We start from the raw sequence: 22,500 nt of genomic DNA, 5'->3' as shown, positions 1-22,500 counted from the left end.
GTTGCTTAAACTGTTCATAATGTTCTATATCAAGTTTTGCTAGTCGCAAATGAGGCGGTTTACCTTCAATACCTCCCCCCCCCCCCCGGTGGTATATTTCTTCCTTGTTATAAGGATTGAAGCACTTCGTTTTTTATATTATACGAGACAATTTTCTCGCTTTGTATGCATTTTTGCGAGGGTTGGGAGTGGGTTTCAATTTGGAAGTGGACGGGGTTTTTTGTGTGTTTTGCAACGTTTCCTTTCGTTTTCTTGTAAGGGGAGGGGAGTCTGGGGCAAGGGATATTTTTCTTTTGTGGGATACTACTGTAAATTCCATCTCTTCTTCTGTGGTAACATTCCCTTTTTCTTGTATATTCACTTTTTCCTTTTCTTCTTTGTCTTTCTCTTGAGTTTTTACGGTTTTGGCTGTATCTTTTTTCTTATTAGTTTTTTCCTCTTTCTCCTATGGGTCTTTTTCCTGTTGGGGAGGGACCTCTGCTTACTTTTGTGTCACCTTTTTTATTTTCTCATAATCGGTGCAGATGTGACCCTTGTCACTGCATTTAAAACACCTGGGCTGCCGTCCCTCCACCGACACTCTTGCACTGAGTCCCTCCCCTATAAAAATATTCTGTCTGGTCTAGATTCAAGGATCTCGTTAGAGGCTTGTACCAGCAACTCTAGGGTCTGTACCTTCCAGTTGAGAGCCTCTCTCTCTTTTTCATAGAGAGTATGTTGATTTCTTCCTCTGCATCATAAATCAATGCTGCTGCCAGCCAGTAAACATCGTACCCGGCCAGAATTTCTTCTATTAAAATTTTAGTTGTTCTCCGGCCGAGGTACGTGGGTAATAACATTTCTTCTGTTTTTTAAGTCTGCGTCGATATTTCTTTAGCGACGTCGGCGCTTTCAAATTGCGCCTCTATTGTTGCATTACGAGAACCTCTCCCGACATATTTTATTTTCCCCAAATAGGGGCGAGGCACTTTTCGACTAAGTCAGTTTTCATAGCCATTATTCTTTTCTCTTTTCTGTTATAGACTTTATATACGACCGTTTTCTCTGCTCGATGTTGCATTATTTATTTTGGAAGAATTAACTTTGTTTCGTTGCCGATTTTTTTAATCATATTTCTATATTTAAACAAATGTTCCTTCGAAACTTCAATGTCGCAAAATTGTCCGCCAACGGCGGCTGAAAGACTAACCTTTTTGTTATCCTTGTTAACTTTTTGGTTGCCTTGTTCAGCTTGTTCGACCTGATTGTTTTTTTTCCTGCAGAAGCGGGAAGTCCACATTACACAACAAAAAATCAAGACGAGACACCATGTCGTCTTCCCTTTTCACACAAAGAAACAGTTCACACAAATAAATTTTCCTTTAACAGGAAAACAGTTCAAAAATAATTCTCTCCTCACAAAGAAGCACAGTTGAAAAAACAATTTTTCCGCCCCCATAGGGCGAAAATAACGTAACAACGATGTTCAAAGTTCAACAAAATTCGACAAAATTTAACAATAAACCATCATCAAAAGATCAACAATAGAAAAAACAGTTAAACTCACTAAACGTAGCAGCAGAATGACACAGAAGAGTGACAATCACCGGTTTCTCTTTATTATAGGCACAAGGCCTGGACACAGAGGAGACATACTCAGACATGAGGGAACAAAAAAACATTTGAAAGAATGAATTACAATGAATTAAATTACAATGAATATGAGAGGGTTTTCTCGGTCCCTCTCCGAGACGAAACCGTGATTTCTTTTTTACAATTAAACGTCCTTACATTCTTTTCATAAATACCCATACAACAACTGAGGACACCGCAAAGAAAAGACAAACAGGAAAAGATCCTTCCATTTATAGTGACACAAAATCCATGCCACCAGAACATCTTTAATATCGCCAAAGCGAACTTACCGATCCTTGCACAAAGTAAGGAATTGAGAAATATCATTACAGATCAAAGTATAACTCTCAGTAAGAGACAACCTAAAAACTTGAAAAAACTATTAACAAAGGCAAGGTTTGACCTCAGCAACAAAAATCAAACATTCACTGTATCCAAATGCAATGATAGCCGATGCGGCACATGCCGATCAATCCATACCGGCCCATATATGAACACAAAAAACAGGGAAAATATTCACCAATGCGAACATGAACTGCAAAAGTAGAAATCTAATCTACTGCATCAAATGCCCTAATTGTGAAGAACTGTACGTTGGCCAGACAGGTAATGCACTATCGGAACGCTCACGGGTACATCGACAACAGATTAAAAACCCAGAAGTCCGCCAAATACCACTGAGTAACCATCTGGCAACATGTGGTCATCAAACTTTTATTATATTCCCATTCCATAAACTTTACAACCGGAATGAAATTGAAAGAAAATGCAAAGAAAAGGACTTTATTAAGAAATTCAAACCCACTCTTAACAAACAATGATTAAATCCATCTTACTTGGGGTTTAAAAATCTTATCCCTGTAACCAAAACACAAAAAATCTCTCAGATATCATCATTTCTATAAATAGATTTGGCATCATTTCTAAGAACAGCCAAAAACCTACTGGGGTTTAAAAATCTTATCCCTACAACCCACACAAAACAATGAATTAAAATATCATCATTTCTAAAAATAGATTTGACATCAATTCTAAAAATAGCCAAACACCTACTGCTGCTTTCCAAAGGAATTGGTATAAAAGACAGAAAACCAGCCAACTTATTACAGTCTGTTAAAGTCTGTCATACCGGCCATGACGAAGGGAAATAGCCCTGAAACTCGAGTCGCCTTTATATATTTATATTTATATATTTATATATTTGATCCTTTATATTGAACACTCAATATTTCATCTACATTCAATACTTTCATTCATGGTGCCATCCATTTTTATTTTATTTTATTTTATATTATATATTGTATATTATATTATATATTGTATATTCCATATTCTATACCCCACATTGGTTCTGCAGGAATATAAATAAAACATAAAAAACAGACAGTGTTGGAACTTTTTTAAACAAAATAATATATATATATATATATATATATATATATATATATATATATATATATATATATATATCTGTATTTATGTGCTTTTCTGAGTATATTCCACTGATGAAGGCAGAGCATTTCTTATGCAGAGCCAGAAATCCGGGATCTGGAATTATCCAGTAATTTTTGCTAGTTTATTTTGTCTCTTCGTCTTCTTTACTGGTGCTATATGAACATTTAATATGGTTTTAGAGTCAAGTTTTGACTGCTATTTCCAGCGTGGTGGTATCTCTTACATACCCTAAATTATAATTTTAAATAATTATTACTTTTGATGGTTTTTATTCCCATGCTGGCCACCTGATAAAATCGGTATTTAAATATCGATCTTATCCTTATTTATATAAATTTATATATTTATTTCGTCATTATATTCACTGCAGACCATATCGCATGAGGAGTTTTTAGGCAGGCAATTTAAACTGGTCATGTGCATACGTGCATATATATGTATGTATACGTTCGTATATGTAAGTATATCGTATGTTGTATATATATGTAAGGGACGACCGTGCGAACTCAAAAAGGAGAAATGGTGACGAATGGAAAAACAGAGGACTCCTTTTATTTAAATGTGTCACACGGTCGAACATACAAATATATATCAATGGATGATATACATGATATGTTATGCGACGATAACATAGATGACCAGTAATGAAAGACCACAACCGTATAAGATGAATAACAGAGATATTTATTGTGGCGTTAAAGATGTATGTCTGTGTGAGAGTGTGAATGCGACATATAATAACATAATCAAAGACAGGCCGTCATACAAAGAAAAGTGTGTATGTGAGTGATACATGTGTGAGTTATTACAGCAGATAGAAAGAGTCAGTAAATGACACGTGAGCAATTATACCAGTTCGTTAGTACACTATAGGAAAAGTTCTGTATGTGAAAGTGAGGAGAGGCTGAGTGTGGCAGTGCTGATCACTAGTTGTGATGTCGTGGCATCGATGCCGGGCCGTGATTCTTGTTATACAGATGTTCGTCGCTGGCTGAGAATTTCTTGTCTGTTTAAGAACTCTTGTCTGTTTATTTACCGTGGTGAAGCTAAGTCACCTAACAGAATCGAAGAGAGAGATGTGCCGCGGAGGTTTGGTTTGGTTAAAGCTATTTATAACAAATTATTGGCTCACCAGATGGTAGAAATATACTCTATCACGTGACCTTATTAGGGGCCGTGATTGGTCAGTTTGCGTTCTGGCGGGAACGGTTCGAAGAAGTTGCCGATTCGAATAATGATCAGTCACGTGATGACAAGGTTAATGTTTTCCCCTACGTTCGCGTTTGTTTATATTTAAAGGAAGATTGTATGTAATGGCGATAGTAGTTTGTATCTAATGGCGGGAGGTAGTTTCACTACATATATATATTTGTATTTATGTACTTTTCTGAGTATATTCCACTGATGAAGGCAGACCCTAAATTAAAATTATATATATATATATATATATATATATATATATATATATATACAATTAAACCTTGGGAGAGGCATTATGCCGGTAATAAACACACGCACTGGTTCAGTCCTTTATTAATTTATATAGTTTTTTGTTAAATTATTTCATTGCACTCTTGCATAATGCCTCTCCCAGGGTTTAATTGTATTTCTTTCAACACACGTATCCACATCAAGAATCTTGCACACGAAATACACATACGAAATATATATATATATATATATATATATATATATATATATATATATATAGAATATACTGGAAATCTTATTAATATCAACAGTCGTTTCGACATATCCTTTACTGTTTTCTCGTGGGTGGGAAACTATACTTTGAATTTCAATGCACCTCGCGGTGCAGAAGCATCTCTTCTTCAGGTGATATAACTTGGTTTCTCCTTACACAGACGACGCTTCGCTCTTAAGCTTAACTAGAGTATGTTGATGGTAGTCGTATCTAAAACACACTGTGGAGGGATATGGAATGGCAAGGAATAGATTAAGTTGCTAGACTGGGGATACAAACAGGAAGTAATTGAGAAAAAAAAAGTACAATACAAAGAATAAAGAAGGGTAAAGCATACAATAAATTAAAATAAGACACTATAAAGTGTGTCAGTGTCTGAGCGGCTCATTTGTAGATTCCTTGCTGGTAATGAATTCTTTGATAATTGGTGACCATTGTCGTCAAGCAGACGCATTGGGCTTGAATGGATTCAGGATTTATTTCGGGTCATAAGACTTTGATTAAAATGAAAGAGCGAATAAACTAGTCCGACGGGCTTCGTCATCCAAGAATTTTATTTGAACTGAGGCTATAGAAAAAGGTTCTTATTCAATGAGATGCGTCGTAGGAATCGAACCTGAACTCTCGTTAATACCATGCAAACCAGTTACCTAAGCAACCACGCCTACACTCAAATATTGGCTATGTGTAGCTGCTAAGAATGCATTAAGTAAATTTGTTTATCGTTACGCTTTCTTTATTGCGTGGCCTGTTATACTATGAATGTTTTGGCAGTAAAAAGAAATATAAGAGAGCTAAGACGTAAAAAAAAAAGAAGAAAAATACTATCAATATATCAGGTTTATGCTGCTGAGACAGCCAACTAACAGAATCGTTGGCACATTGGGCTAAGTGCTTAGCGGCATTTCGTCCGTCTTTACATTCTGAGTTCAAATTTAGCCTAGGTCGACTTTACTTTTCATCCTTTTAGGATCAATGAATTAAGTACTAGTTGAGCACTGGGATCGATTTAATCGACTTACCCCCTTCCCCGAAACTGCTGGCCTTGTGCCAAAATTTGAAACCAATATATTAGGTTTGTTAGTTTCTTATATGAATGTTATTTCGAATAGAAGTACTTTACAGTTAACTCTCCTTTATCCGGATAAAAAGCCCAGTTAAACATTTAATGAGTATTATAATTAAAATTATGTTTTGTGTCTTTTCAGAGCGATTCATGCTTCCTCTCGGTAAGTATATTTAAAATGCTCTATTTCCCTGAAGAAGAAAACTAAATTTTATTTTTATTTTATTCTTCTATTCTTCTATTGTTTTACTTGTTTCAATCATTTGACTGTGGCCATGCTGGGCCATCGCCTCGAAGGGTTCTAGTCGAACAAATCGGGATCTAGTCTTTCTCATTCGCAAAATGAGCCCCCTTTTAATTTTGCTCAGATTGCTTTCAGTTTTGGTGTATCAATGCAACTCTGAAATTTGATTACGGTCAACCAATTATTTTATCTCGTAAATTAAAGAATCTGATGTTATTTAGAATTAAAGTTGGGAAATTTGGATAATTTTAGCCAATCAACAGACAGCGGGACATTAGCAGCTTGTTACCATGACAACCGCACGTTGTGTTGTGTTTCACACGCATGTGTTGATTCTTCACACAGTGTTTTGTGTTAATAAAAATTTGTATTTATCAATTAGAATTTTGTTATAGATATTTTTCGTCAATTGTCTTAATATTTTACATATTATTCATATATAGCAAAAGTTGTTTGTGACGTTTATACAGTTTCTTGGCATTAGGAAGGTGAAAGAAGGCGGCAAGCTGGGCGAAATGCTTGGAGGTATTTCATCTGCCGTTAGGTTCTGAGTTCAAATTCCGCCGAGGTCGACTTTGCCTTTCATCCTTTCGGGGTTGATAAATTAAGTATCAGATGCGTACTAGGGTCGATCTGATCGACCGGCTCCCTCTCCAAAAATTTCGGGCCTTGTGTAGAAAACAATATGAAGGTGAATGGAATACGTGAACTTAGTACAGATAATTTGACATTATTTGTTAATTCTGCATGCAAAACTATATAAGACACAGGTATCCTTTTTCTTGGGACAAATTATTTGTTGACCAGTGTTATTCTTATCGTAGTTTACAAATCTAAACATGAAAGCATTACTCAACTTTGATGTTTTGGAGACACATACACAATCATACACACACATGCATTTATATATAATGAAGTAAACACATATATATATATACATGACAGGTATACATAATACTGAAATACGCATAAAGTAAACACATGCAGATAAATATATTAATATAACAGATTTCTAAAAAATGAAAACATACAATCAATGAAAAGGCAAAAGAAACAGTGAGATGATACATGTTGATTTTATTAGGTATTTCTGTTTATTTAGAAAGCTACCGTGAAGAGGACATTTTACTGTTTTTAAGCCTAGTACTTATTCTATCGGTCATTTTTGCTGAACCGTTAAGTTACGGGGACTTAAACACATCAACACCGGATGTCAAGCGTTGACGGGGGAAGCAAACACAGACAAAAAGACACACACACACACATACATACATACATACATACATACATACATACACACACACACGCACACACACACACACACACACACACATATATACATATATACTTGGAATTGATGCGTGGCATTCAATTAAATAATAATAACAATATATTTATATGTATATATATATATATATATATATTTATATATACACACACACACACACACACACACATATATATATATATATATATATATATATATATATATATATACTTGGAATGGATGCGTGGCGTTCAATTAAATAATAATAACAATATATTTATATGTGTATATATATACATATTTGTTTTGCAAGATCTTTTATGCGAAATCGTGTGTTGAAACAGATGTTGTTGTATTTGGGGATGGTCATATTGCCAGTTTAACCAATAAATGGCTGATAGTTAGCAAGGTGGTACACACATAAGAAAGAAGAAAGCAAAGGACCACTGATGAGGTCACAGAAGTGTGATGAAAGAACTCTGGCCGAAATAGGATTAATGTAATGTAATGTAATATAAAGCTGAAGCAAATTAACACCAAATATACAGTGCGTGTGTTTTTATTGGCTAAACTGGCAATATGACCAACCCCAAATACAACAATATATATATATATATATATATATATATATATATATATATATATATATATATATATATATATATATATATATATATATACAGGTTGGGAGAATTCACAAAGAAACAAAAGACGAAGACAGGTGGTGTAGACAACAAACAGATGTATTAGTTTAACGCTCGGGAAGTGCGTTTCGAACTTACGCTCTTCCACACAAAGAAACACAGAAAGAAACAGGGAGAGATAATAAAGTAGTAGTGATCCCAAAACGAAGGTGCGTGTGCGTGTGTATGTATGTGCATGCGGAAGAGGGCTGGTGACTTTGACGTATGCGTGTGTGCATGTGCAGGTGTGTGGATGATGGTATGGAGCTGGGAAGTGGTCAGTGCTAGTGTGTGCGTCGTGGTGTGATGTGATGTGGTGTTGTGTGGTATGGTGGTGTGTGGTGTGGTGGTGTGTGATGTGGTGGTGTATGGTGTGGTGGTATTGGGATGTGGGGGAGGCGAGAGTGGGGAAAGAAAGGGTGGGGTGTGGGTTAGGCTGAGGGTAGGGGTAGAGGTGGGGTATGTGGGAATGGGTACAAGGAATGGGGTGGGGTGGGATGGGATGGATAAGGAAGGTGGGGTTGGATTGTGTAGGGTTAGGGTTACGAGGGAGGGGTGACGATAAAGGGAGGGAGAAGGGAGAAGGTTGGTAGGAGTGAAGAGAAGAGAGGAGGGTAGGAGTGAAGAGAAGAAGAGTCGGAGCAAGAGGGGAGAGGGGAATGGGAGGAAGTAGGTGTGATAGGAAGAGAGGAGAGGGGAGGAGAGTTAGATGAAGAAGGGACGAGAGTTGAGCCATGTGGGGCAAAGGAGCGAAGAGAGAAGATAATCCCTCTTCACGGTGAAAACGGGAATCCCGATGGCCCCTGTGCCATTGCTAGAAGTGCAGGTGAAGGAGTCGGTGATATGATCGGGTCGATGATCGGGTGCCGGTGAGGAGGGTGGTGTTGGAGAGGTATGGGCAAGTGCGGCACCGTGAGTGGGAGCAGGGAAACGAGCCGAGTTGGGAGTTTGGGTTAGGGAAGAAGCTGTGGACCAAGAGGTCTCGTAGACTGTGGGCTCGTTTGGTTAGGGAAGATGTGCGAAGTGGAATCGCCGGAAGGCTCGGAGAATGCATATATGGATACAGGACGTCACCAACTGTGTAAACAACAAGAAATACGTAGACAAACGAGTTAAATACGAAAACAACGAGAGAAAAACGGAAAACAGGACAAATAAGCACAGAGAAACGGCCCTTCATCAGTTGTCGGTTGTCTATCTACTCCTCATTCAACAACAATATGAGTCTTCAAAGATAGTTGCTCCCATAAATTCTAAAACAAAAATTTAGGATTTATGGAGGGTCAAAGTTGGGAACAAAAGCAAGACAGTGGAGACATACTAGGAAGCCGAACGAAAATAAACATGGAGGGTCGTTAGACCAGAACGAGAGGAAAATAATGAACGCTGGGATAAATATTTTTCTTTGAAAAGAGTAAAGATAGAAGAGTGAGAGAAAAAAACGTCCGTGCAGAAAAAGAAAGATGGTCAGGTGATGAAAGGAAAGATGGACGTTTTTCGGATCTTTTTTTAAAACGGGGGCCACATTTTTCATTAACGAAACACTTTGAAACTTGGAACACTGGTAGAATGTGTCATATAAAACATCTGTTTCTCTTAGTCTTCTTTAAAAAAAAAGAAATCCATAAGTTATTCCATGTTAAAGTTGTCGTATTTCTGTAATTTCAACCAATCACTGACGTCCATTCAGCCGATATACATTAAGTGCCGACTACATAAACAAACGATTCTGAAACAATTAACCCTAACCCTAACCCTAACCGTAGGGTTAGGGTTAGGGTTAGGGTTAAAGCAAATTTAAAATGAAAAAAGCAAATAAAACGAAGAAATGGAGATTAAATACGCTTTACATCGCTTAATCAGCCAAAGGAGTAAATGTAAACAACTGAATACTTGTCAGTGATTGGTTGAAATTATCGAAATAAGAGAATTTTTTTACATGAAATAAATTCGAATACAAAAATATTTTTCTGTTCTATAACACAAAATAGATAAGTATACGAAGTTTGAAAGTCTTTCCGTACCAAAAACACTACGAAAAACATTAATGAAAAATGTGGCCCCCGTTTTAAAATAGATCCCGTTTTTCTTTTTTCTCTCGTTATTACGTATTTAACTCGTTTGTCTACGTATTTCTTGTTGTTTACACAGTTGGTGACGTCCTATACCCATATATATATATATATATATATATATATATATATATATATAATGTAGATATATATATAGATATAGATATAGATATATATATACGACGGGCTTCTTTCAGTTTCCTTCTATCAAATTCACTCACAAGGCTTTGGTTGGCCCGATGTTATAGTAGAAGGCACTTGCCCAAGGTGCTACACAGTGTTACTGAACCCGGAACCATGTGGTTGAGAAGCAAGCTTCTTACTACACATCCACGTCTGCGCCAATTATTACTATCATTATTATTATTATTATTATTATTATTATTATTATTATTATTATTATTATTATAGTAGTAGTAGTAGTAGTAGTAGTAGTAGTAGTAGTAGTAGTAGTAGTAGTAGTAGTAGTAGTAGTAGATTTGCAGAATTGCAGAATTGGTAGAGAATGCTTTATGCTATTTTGTTACATCTCTTTGAATTCTGATTTCAGATCACTCGAAAGTTGACTTTGACTTTCATCTTTCCGAGATCGGTAAAATGAAATGCCAATTAAATAATGGGGTCGATATAATCATCTAAACATCCAACCACCACTGTCACCATCACCAAATTTCTGTCTTTGAACCTCTGTTTGAAAGAAAATATTAATATGAACAGGCACCTTAAGTCAAATGAGCTGGCAGAATCGTTAGCACACCGGGTAAAATGCCTAGCGGCATTTCGTCTGTCATTGCGTTCTGAGTTCAAATTTGAAACAAATATGAACAGTCATGTTGAAGAGTTATGATAAAATCTCAACAACTCAGCCAGTGAAACGGCTGTTGTTTAGCCCTAGGTCAACCTTGACCGAGCAGATATATGAATAAAAACATTCCAGCCACACCATCCTGTATTTTTGCTTACACATACGTAGCTGTGTAGTAAGAAGCTTGCATCCCAACCACATCGTTCCGGGTTCAATCTTTCTGCGTGGCACCTTGAGCAAGTGTCTTCTACTATAGCCTCAGGCCGACCAAAGCTTTGTGAGTGGATTTGATAGACAGAAACTGAAAGAAGCCCGTCGTATATATCTATGTGTGTATGTCTTTGTTTCTGTGTTTCTCTCCCACTACCGCTTGACAACCGGTGTTGGTGTATTTACGTTCCCGTAAATTAGTGGTTCGCTAAAAGAGACCGATAGAATAAGTACTAGGCTTTAAAAATAAGTCCTTGGGGCGATTGTTTTCGACTAAACCCTTCAATGCAGTGGCCCTAGCATGGCTGCAGTCAAATGACTGAAACAAGTCAAAGGTAAAAGGTACTTTAAAACTACATTACCCAACCTGTCCCTCCCTTTTTATGACGATCGGTGTAATATTAAAGAGACTTAGCTGTTATTTCTAGCAATCCAAGCTACCGAGTAAAGACGCCATTACTGACTCGTTGGCGAACTGAGATGAAGCGCCTTCCTCCAGTTTCGATTTGTAGAAACTCCCCTGATTTTGCACAGATTACCTTTAGAGTCCTCCTTATTGCAAGGACTGTAGGTATCCAGTCGGCGATATCTACATCCTTCCTCCGCTAGCATTATCGGATGCCATGAATAAGGTCGTATGAAAAAATGAGTGATGAATGTAGCAGCATCTTACGTTTACTCTCTTATGAATCACATGATGCTTCCTAAATAAAATTGATTTTTTTCTCCGTTATGTTCTACAGGAACCGGCAGTGACAGACATAATCTCTTCAACACTTTTCATAAGAAACTTGATAACATCAGACAATATAGAGGTAACTAATAAAATATACTGATTACTGAGTATGTTGATATACTTCCTGGCTTAGATATTTTTCTTTATCTCCTCTCTCGGACTCTCTCCCTCTGTTTCCTTTCTCCCTCCCCCTCTCTCTCTCACACACACATAAACATATATATATATATACATACATATACAGATAGAAAGATAGATAGACAGATATATATATATATATATATATATATATATATATATATATATATATATATATATTTATTTATTTATATATATATATACAGACATATATAATAAACACAATATATAGTTCTATATTTAAGAGATGAGGAATTATGTACATTTTTTACATTATTTACATATGATGGATATTTGTCCTCATCTTGTTTGTTGTTAACACAACGTTTCGGCTGATATACCCTCCAGCCTTAATCAGGTGTTCTAGGGAAATTTCGAGCCTGGGTTCTCATTCATAAGGTATTTTTTCCGATGTTATCATTATTATTATTATTATTATTATTATTATTATCATTATTATTATCATCATTATTATCATTATTATTATTATTATTATTATTACTATTATATTATTATTATTATTATTATTATTATTATTATTATTATTATTATTATACAGGTCACTGCGTGGAATCGAACTCGGAATGCTGGGGTTAGTAGCCCTCGCTCTTAACCACTACGCCATATGCTTGGGCATATGTCGTAGTGGTTAAGAGCGTGGGTTACTAACCCCAAGATTCCGAATTCGATTCGAGGTGTTGACCTGAAGAAGAAGAAGAAGAAGAAGAAGAAGAAGAAGAAGAAGAAGAAGAAGAAGAAGAAGACTTAGGAATGAGAACCCAGGTTCGAAATTTCCCCAGGACACCTGATGAAGGCTGGAGGGTATATCAGCCGAAACGTGTTAACCACAAGCAAGATGAGGACGAATATCCGTCAATTGTAAATAATGTAAATAATGAACACAATGTATGTTTTTATGTACTACTATTAATTTCACGTGCTGAGAACATGCCGAATATTGTTTTATAATACGTCTGGTGTCCCAACACAATCATCAGACACTACCCATATGGCATAACGAACTAAAAATGGGACGAGAGAAAAAGTGATAAAAGTGGAATGGTGAAAAACTGGAAAACGGAAAAATAACCAGAAAGAAACAAAAGGGGAATAAGAGTTATTTCCTTTAGATCATAAATTATAAGGCTGAAAAGATAGTGGCTTAGAGTTAATGATACAGATTTAATCCGGTGGGGAAGGTACTTCACAATTCTTCAGTAGGAACTTACGCGTTTGCTTACATCTACTCAAAATTTCGGATCTAGAGTTCAGCAGTGAGTTAGAGATCTTAGATCTGAGTCCTTTCAGCTACGCATAGCTTACATTTCTTTGATCCGTTATCATATGGTAGGTTTTTTTCAACTGTTTTCCACTTTATCGTATGTGGTGTTGCGTTCGACTTCGAACCTAGTAAATTTGCTTTTGTCTTTTATTAATACTTCGCGGTTATTAACGTTAAACTATCTGATTCTCCCTCTATTATACTATATGCAATCTTCATTTCCACCACCACTACTCACTGTCTCCTTTTTAATATCTTACAAAATCTCTTTTGCCTTCTTTAAAAATTATTTAATTGATTATTGTCTTCTGTACATTAATATTTCGAAGATGAATTTTTATGTGTATATTGGAGGTGAAGAATGGATGTAACCATAATATTCTATGGATATGATGGGTTAGCCATTCTATATCTGTACTACCTTGTAAAATGTACAATAATACAATGTAATTTATAGCATATACAATAGTGCAGACATGTAAAATAAGTTATTATACTCTAAAATAAATTATTGTTCCATGATGGCTGTGAAACGATTGCAATCTTATGGGTCCCAACTGGTGAAATAAACATATTCATATTGTACCTCTTGGTTTTCTTCATATGTGTGTGTGTGTGTGTGTGTGTGTGTGTGTGTGTGTGTGTGTGTGTGTATGTATATATATGTATATATGAATACGCATTTATGTATATATATATATATATATATATATATATATATATATATATATATATATATATATGTATATATATATATATATATATATATATATATATATATATATATGTATATATATATATATATATATATATATATATATATATATATAGATATATGAATATACATTTATGTATGTATATATATATATATATATATATATATATATATATATGAATATACATTTATGTATGTATATATATATATGTATGTACGTATGTACATATATATATATATATGTGTGTGTGTGTGTGTGTGTGTGTGTGTGTGTGTGTGTGTGTGTGTGTGTGTGTGTGTAGGTTGGCCGAAAAGTCACTGAGGGGTTGCAATCTTTGATCATTTTTTTATTTTTTTACTCTTTTGCTCTCTTTACTCCTTTATTTGTTTCAGTCATTTGACTGCGGCCATGCTGTCGCACCGCCTTTAGTCAAGCAAATCGACCCCAGAACTTATTCATTCTTTGTAAGCCTAGTACTTATTCTATCGCTCTCTTTTGCCGAACCGCTAGCTTACGGGGACTAAACACACCACCATTGGTTGTCATATACACACATATACATATATATATATATATATATATATATATATATATATATATATATATATATATACGACAGACTTCCTTGAATTTCCGTCTACCAAATCCACTCACAAGGCATTGGTCGGCCCGAGACTATAGTAGAAGACACTTGCCAAAGGTGCCACGCAGTGGGAATGAACCCGGAACCATGTCGTTGGTAAGTAAGCTACTTACCACACAGCCACTCATGGATTTTATGGATTAGGTTCTGGAAATTAATTATGGAAAAATATAACACCGCACAACGCACTCAAGTGGTGAAATTATTCTATCAAAATCAGGGGTCAATTATTCAAACCCAAAGAGCACCAAAGAGAATTGTACATCATAAAGTGTACTGTATGGTGTGCAATTATGGTGGATGAGATAATCGGGCTTTAATTCTTTGAGGACGATGATGGGAATGTTGCCACTGTGACTGGTGAGGTCTCATCTTGCTGGAAACACATATCGGGCCTATTTGAAAGGCCGGGCGCAAAAAGTACTCGATATGTGTTTCCAGCAAGAGGAAAGCCTGATATGTGGTTCCAGCAAGAGAGACAATACAGTTGCCGAGGCAATATTTTGGAGAGAAAAATCATCTGTCGCTACTGCGATGTCAACTGTCCATCATGTTCCCCAGACTTGACCAGCCCTGACTTGTGGGGTTACCTCAAAGAGAAGGTTTATGACAACAAACCAGAAACCCTGGAGCAATTGAAGGAGAATATCACGGAAACCCCTACAGCTGTCATGGAACATACTTTGGAAATGGCACGGATGTATGAAGCTGAAAATGAATGCCATTGAAAAGATGTCATTTTTCATACGTAATGCAGAGGTACGCTGAAAAAGGACTAATGCAAATTAATCTCCATTATCTCTTCTATATTGAATTAAACTTTCATACAACTATTTGTAAAAATTTGGGAGTTTTTAAAAATTAAAACTCCTCAGTGACTTTTGGGACCCCCTGTATACACACACACACACACACACACACACACACACACACATATATATATATATATATATATATATATATATATATATATATATATATATATATATATATATATATACGAGCATACATACATAAAAACATATAATTATGTATATGTGAAAGAATGATTCTAAAGAAAAGAGATCGTAACAGAAATGTGGACAGCCCACTAGTTTCATACAAAAGTTCGATTAATGAACCTATATAGAGATGTGTGTTTACATTTTTAGCTCACGAACAATGAGGCTTCGTAATATTTTAATTTTCCCAGTTCTTTTGATTTACGCTTCACGCCGTGTTGTGCATAAAGCAAATATTATGTGGGAGGAGGGTACACTAATATCCTTTATGACTATGGTATCAATGTGATCAAATACTGATATTGGCTTATCACTGTTAATTTCAAGAAAACACTGAAAAATTACTTTATCACTGTTGGGCTTGGGCGCATACAGCAACATATTTACTTCATATTAGATAAATCAGCAAACCGCGTACCGATAAATAACAGGAATGGCAATGGTCACTATAGTAGCTCCCACTGACGCCAACTTAGTGATGAGATACTATGAGTAAATTTAGGATGAATCTTGTAAAATCTTGTTACTCAAATAGACCGATCTTGATAGGATTTAAGCTCAGAATGTAAAACGCCGAAAGCAATACCGCAAGCTATCTTCCCCGGTGCTTTTACGAGATGGCGACTCTCCCTCAATTCACTGATTGTCCTAAAAATAGAAAGGAGATGCAAAAATAATGTAGTCTTGAAAGACTGTAATGTTTCTGATCATAGGTCAGTCGATTAGTTGTGACCTGGGTCTTAACGACGACAACACTATTCTAACAGGAACTCTATTCTAACAGGAATGCTATTCTAACAGCGTTCTAATATAACGCTATTCTAACAGGAACTAACAAAGAAGACCTTTATAAATTCGTTAGATTTACTAGGAAAAGCAGCCAATCTTCAAATCATGCACCTTACCAACTTGTAAATTGATGCATTGAACGTTTTACTCTCTGTTATTCAAATTACAGGTGGGATGATCATAGCCGAAACACTTTTGATCATACATCTTTTCAAGCAGGACTGATCTAGTATTAAACACAAACAAGAATAACAAAAACAATGACTCTGTTAATACTCTTCATTAGTACTTTTTGCTTACTAAGCTGAATTTCACTATTGTTTCACTCTAACTCTGTTTCTTTTGCTTTCAGAGGAAATGCGAGATGCTGGTATGAAGGGTATTCATCTTAACTTCCCCTTCTTGAAGGGGCACAACTGTAAGACTCGTTGATTATTCTTATTCGTCTCTGCTATATTAGCAAACATCAATGCGATATCATTGAGCAAATAGCTCCATACCAGTTCTCTGTTACTTCATATTGGTATTTACGGTATAAGAGCCAATGAAGATACACATCCACTTTATCGTGGTGGCGCTTCTATTCTTTTTGTGCAAGGTTCTCACATCCAATTACCAAGTGGGTCACATTTTCCACACTCCTTCCACAGAGTCTTCATTTCTGGATGTCAGAAATTTTATAGATGTTATACTTCTCTGAATTGGTAGCGAGAGCCTAGTCTTGTGCAGCAATGATCAGGCTTTAAGTGGTACGCTACAAATCATTTCGCTAAGCCATGCCCACGATGCTATATTATCCTTAACATCTTGTGTATTCCTTTCAAACTGTCCATGCATTCTCAATATTATTATTATTATTATTATTATTATTATTATTATTATTATTATTATTATTATTATTATTATTCACTAGTTTTATTTTTATAACGTGCTTTCACTTCACTACCGAGCACAGCTCTGTGTGCCTTGGGTATGTGCTGTGGTTTGCTGTGGTGCTCTTATGTTTACTGTATTGAAAGTGTTTTGCGTAGGATGTGTGCAGTGCCCAGTAGTGCAATTTTCTCTATGTTATATATATTTGTAAGTCCTGGTGTTTTTGTTATGTATTTGTCTGAATATTTTATTATTATTATTATTATTATTATTATTATTATTATTATTATTATTATTATTATTATTATTATTATTATTATTATTATTATTATTATTTTCATTATTATTATTATCATCATCATCATCATCATTATTATTATTATTATTATTATTATTATTATTATTATTATTATTATTATTATTATTATTATTATTTACTTTTAATCTGTATGTTTGTTACAATCACTTGCCGAGACACGCCCAGCGTCCTAGGACGAGTGAAGGACAAGAGATGTTACTTTTTGACTGAAAGCTTGGGGAGAGGAAGTGGTAGGGATAGTAGCGAAATATCTTCATGTAATACGACACAGACATTTAAATGACTAGGGCTTTTCTAACGATGTCAGCACAACCTTTTGGATTTCTCTGAGGCATGGTTCTCCTGGGATCTTATCTAGATGTTTCTGACATCCCTTTTTTATCATACCAGGGGCACCTACAATGACAAGAACAGTTCTCACTTTAAGATGCCACATATTTTGTATTTCAACTTCCAGATCCTTATATTCACTTAATTTGTCAAATTCTTTTACAGATATATTTTTTTCAGTAGGAACACTTGCATCTATTAGTCTACATTAGTCTTCAATAATTAAGTCTAGTCGATTAGCCTGGCTCGTTCTGCCAGTGTTGCCTGGAAAATCGCTGAACTTCGTATATTTTACTCTAGTGTCACTTTGATGGCATGCATTGCTCTCACACTCAATAATAATAATAATAATAATAATAGCAGACGTTGATCGTCTGTACCTAACTAGAAATAATGGGGGAAGAGGAATGTTGCAGGTAGAACTATGCTATAAGACCTCCAAAATAGCTTTTCATCTTTTCGAGGTCGATAAGTTATGTACCAGTGAAACACTGGGGTCGCTGTAGTCGACTAGTCTCCTTCCCCCAAATTTAGGCTTTGTGCTTTTAGTAGAAAGGATTATCATTATTGTTATTATTATTATTATTATTGACTGAGAGAGCAGTGCATGCCATCAAAGTGACACTGGGGTAAAATATACAAAGCCCAATATACCCATCATGACTACCCGTCTGATAAGGGTACACCAGGCACATGCATCATAACCATATGTGCGCGACATGGTGATTTCATATCAAGATAAACAGCGCATGACCTCGCAGGTGGGGCCCAGTTAGAATTTTCTTCAGGTCGAGTAGCCCATCCCGCTCAAAAGGTCCCTGAATAAGGCTTGTTTAAGGATGTTGAGCAAAACACCCATGTTTCCAAAGGTGAATTATTCAAACCCCAAAGAACTCCTCTCAACACATGGCTATGATGCTCCCCCACTACTTCTGCTCGTGATCAGAGATGCACATATCGTCAGCCACCAAGGGACATGCTCAACTGGTTAAGGTCAAACAACTGACAAGCAAATCTGTGGTATTAAGCAGAATATTTGCTGTAGCCCGTCTTTTATACCAAGACAAAACAACGTACTTGATAACACTTCCAATCAATTAAGATCAGGAGCCATGAGAGCCACTGCCTGGTACTGCATCAGGGGCATTTATTATTATTATTATTATTATTATTATTATTATTATTATTATTATTATTATTATTATTATTATCATTATCATTATCATTATTATTATTATTATTATCATCATCATCATCATCATCATCATCATCACATTATCAACATCTTCAGTAATTTCATTATATTATTAATTATCATTAATGTTTTCAGGGTTAATGAATCTAGGATACCCGTCAGCTCATTCACAAGGGTGGAAAGGGCCTAGCCAAAGAGGTAAATATATAATTTTTTTCTCTTTCAGTTCTGATAATTACGCTCTGTATAATTAGTCTGTGTATATATATGGCCTTTAGCAACATCAGTGCCTTTTTTTGACTCTGTATTCCTATGTATATCGGTAGCACAGCAGTTATTGTTATTTCCAGCCGCTTGGTGTCTATCATTGAAAAGGCCAAATAAGACCGAAATCATGTGATCTGGCAGTCCGAACGGTGTAAGTAGCGGTAATAGTTTGCCGCTGGCGATAGCTATGATGTGCTTTTATGCCTCATATGAGTTTTCTCTCTTGGTATATAATGCAGCATTAGTGTGTTCTAATGCAACTTCCACTTTCAAGTGGTGAATGTGTGTGTGTGTGTGTGTGTGTGTGTGTGTGTGTGTGTGTGTGTGTGTGTGTGTGTGTGTGTGTGTGTGCGGGTGTGTGTGTGTGTGTGTGTGTGTGTGTGTGTGTGTGTGTACAGAGAGAGAGTGGGGGCAATTATGCGGATAAACAAATTTGATATATTAAATTTAACAGTTGGGTATGAAATACAAAATATTTATATATGTATACATGCAAAACGAGAGAAAGCAAAAAGGGGTGACTCAGATGATGAATATTTTAGTATAAATATTGAGATATTTATATCAATAGATCAAACTTACATAGGGTACAAACGACAGAGAAAATTAAAGGTGAGGAAGAAAAGTGTTATATGAGCAACTGCTCTTTCTGGGAGCTCGGAGATTCATCATAATGTTGGTAGGTGTAGTTAATCTCAATATGCGGCCGTAATGGAAGCAATCAACATTGGATAAGACGAACCTCCGTCATCGGGATAGAAAAGATCTTACAATTCAGATTTTAATGCAGAGAAGTTCAAAGGTGGAGTGATTAAATGTGGAGAGCAAGGAGAATTAGAGGGCGGAAGTAGGAGGGTCAGTGGGGTTATGGGGAGTGTTAAGACAGAGAATGGTAGGTGCATGTATATATATATATGTACATTGGTTAGACAAAATAATGAAAAGACCTTAAAATTTCAAACAAATTTATTTTAACATGGGGTAGGACCACATTTGGCAGTAATTAAAGCTTGAATTCTATGAGGTATGGACTCGTACAAAGTTTGAATTGTTTCCAAAGGAATTTTTGTCGTTTCTTCAGCTAAAACAGTCTCCAGTTCTTGTTGTGATGATGGTGGAGGATATCGACTCCTTACTTGTTTTTCTAAAATGCGCCATAAATGTTCAATAATATTGAGATCTGGGAACTGCTGTGGTGGCTAGATAAGATGTTCAACTTCACAAATGTTCCTTGTGCCATTCAGTAACAACTTTAGCTGTGTGAATTGGTGCATTATCATCCTGAAAGATCACGTTTCCCTCCAGAAACAGTTCCGCAAACATAGGATGAATTTGATCAGATAAAATGCTTAAATAGTCTTGACAATTAATTCTGCCATGAAGGGAAACCATTGGGCCGGTGGATTTCCAAGAAATAGCCCCACAGATCATCACAGATCCTTCTCCATGTTTAACAGTTGGAAGAAGGCAGTCTGAGTCAAATGCTTCTTTTGATTGTCTCCACACGTATACTCGGCCGGTAGTCGGAAATAAGGTAATGGATGACTCGTCCGAGAAAATAACATTCTTCCACTGCTCTAGGGACCAATTCAGTAGGTTTTTACTCTACTCTAAACGCTTTGCAACGTTTGTTTTTGAAATCCAGCTTTGTGCAGCTCCCGGCGAACACTTTTTGTGGAAACTGGGTTCTCAAAGTGGTCAGTAAGCTCTGCAGTAATTTTAGGAGCTGTACTTTTGTGATCCTTTCTAACAATTTACGTAAGAGTCCGATGGTTCCTATTTAAAAGTTTTGGTTTTCTCCAGGAGTTTTGTTTTGACGAGTTGGTTTTTCCCTCTTTCTCAAAGGCGGGTGTCATTACTTTCGAGACAGTACTTTTTGATACTCCAAACATTTCGGCTGTTTTTGTTACGCTAGTGTCTCCCATACGAGCACCAGCAATTTGACCACTTTCAAAGTCCGATAGATCTGACATTTTAATGAATTTTAATTGCTTTTTCTGATGATATCTGAAAAGAAACAGCAATTTTAGCAAAACATATTAAGCAACACTAAAAATAAATCAAAAGATATACAAATAAAGAAGCTTTTGGCGGCTTTATAGATATTTCAAAATTATGATGCTATGATGCTAGGTGTTTCCATTATTTTTTCCATATATATAAATGGAGTTAAACGCAGGTGTTATTCAAATTCTTTTACTTCCAACATATGTTTCGAAGACATATTAAGAGCATTTAGTTCTTCTTTCACTCTACTTCCAATAGAGATATCTATTTCCAAGCCTTTGAACATTTATTTAACTCACATATCACTCTATATTTCTCCTTTATTAGTTTTCTCCTTATTGATTTCTTTACCCCTTCTCTTCATATGCGCTATCTTTGACGTCATGTCTACTAACGGTTTTCTAAAATACTTAATAGCGTTCTGTTCATCATTTACACGGTCATCACATTTGTTAAAATCTCTTATTGCTGAATATGATTCTCTTTCTTTCCCTGATGAGAAGATTACATTATTTTACACTATTTACTCCTTTTGAATAATACCAATGTTGTCTTCGAAACATATGTCGGAAGTAAAAGAATTTGAATAACACCTGCGTTTAACTCCATTTATTTATTTATACTATACAAACAGCTGCACATTAACCCGGAGTTTCTGCCTTTGAACAGGTTGCTACATCCTTGTTACTTGTGTGAATTTTGCTACCCAGGTAACTGTTTATTGAATTTTCGGTGTTAACAGTAAACAAAGGAAAATTCACTTATCCATTTATATATTTATATATATATATATGCATACATACATACACACACACACACACACACACACACACACACACACACACACACACACACACACACACATATATATATATATATATATATATAGGTGAGAAAGTTGGTATGTGAAAGCACGTGGTTGGATGTATAAAAGATAATAAGAGTGAAAAAACTACAGAAGGCTTGTGTTACATGGTTAAAGTATATATTTAAATTATGTCAGAAAAATGTTAAAATCTTTTTGGTATATAAACATTGTATTTTGAGAAATAACCGGTTTCGTGTTGTCTTTTCAAATTTCTC

General features: G+C 35.6%; 1 protein-coding gene across 1 annotated transcript in view; it reads left to right on the top strand.

Annotated features, from left to right (window-relative positions):
• The window catches only part of LOC128250356 (zonadhesin-like), a 153,523-nt gene that overhangs the window by 58,058 nt on the left and 72,965 nt on the right, over positions 1-22,500 (top strand). The window contains exons 3-6 of the mRNA XM_089338233.1: positions 5,983-6,003; positions 11,865-11,936; positions 16,779-16,844; positions 19,279-19,341. Coding sequence (XP_089194359.1) covers positions 5,983-6,003; positions 11,865-11,936; positions 16,779-16,844; positions 19,279-19,341 — 222 coding nt within the window. The remainder of the gene's footprint in view (positions 1-5,982; positions 6,004-11,864; positions 11,937-16,778; positions 16,845-19,278; positions 19,342-22,500) is intronic.

The sequence above is a fragment of the Octopus bimaculoides genome, chromosome 20 (assembly GCF_046866305.1).
Source record: "Octopus bimaculoides isolate indiv1 chromosome 20, ASM4686630v1, whole genome shotgun sequence".
In the NCBI taxonomy this organism is placed as follows: Eukaryota; Metazoa; Mollusca; class Cephalopoda; order Octopoda; family Octopodidae; genus Octopus; species Octopus bimaculoides.
The sequence above is the reverse complement of the archived record's forward strand: the minus strand, read 5'-3'. Positions and strand labels throughout refer to the sequence as shown.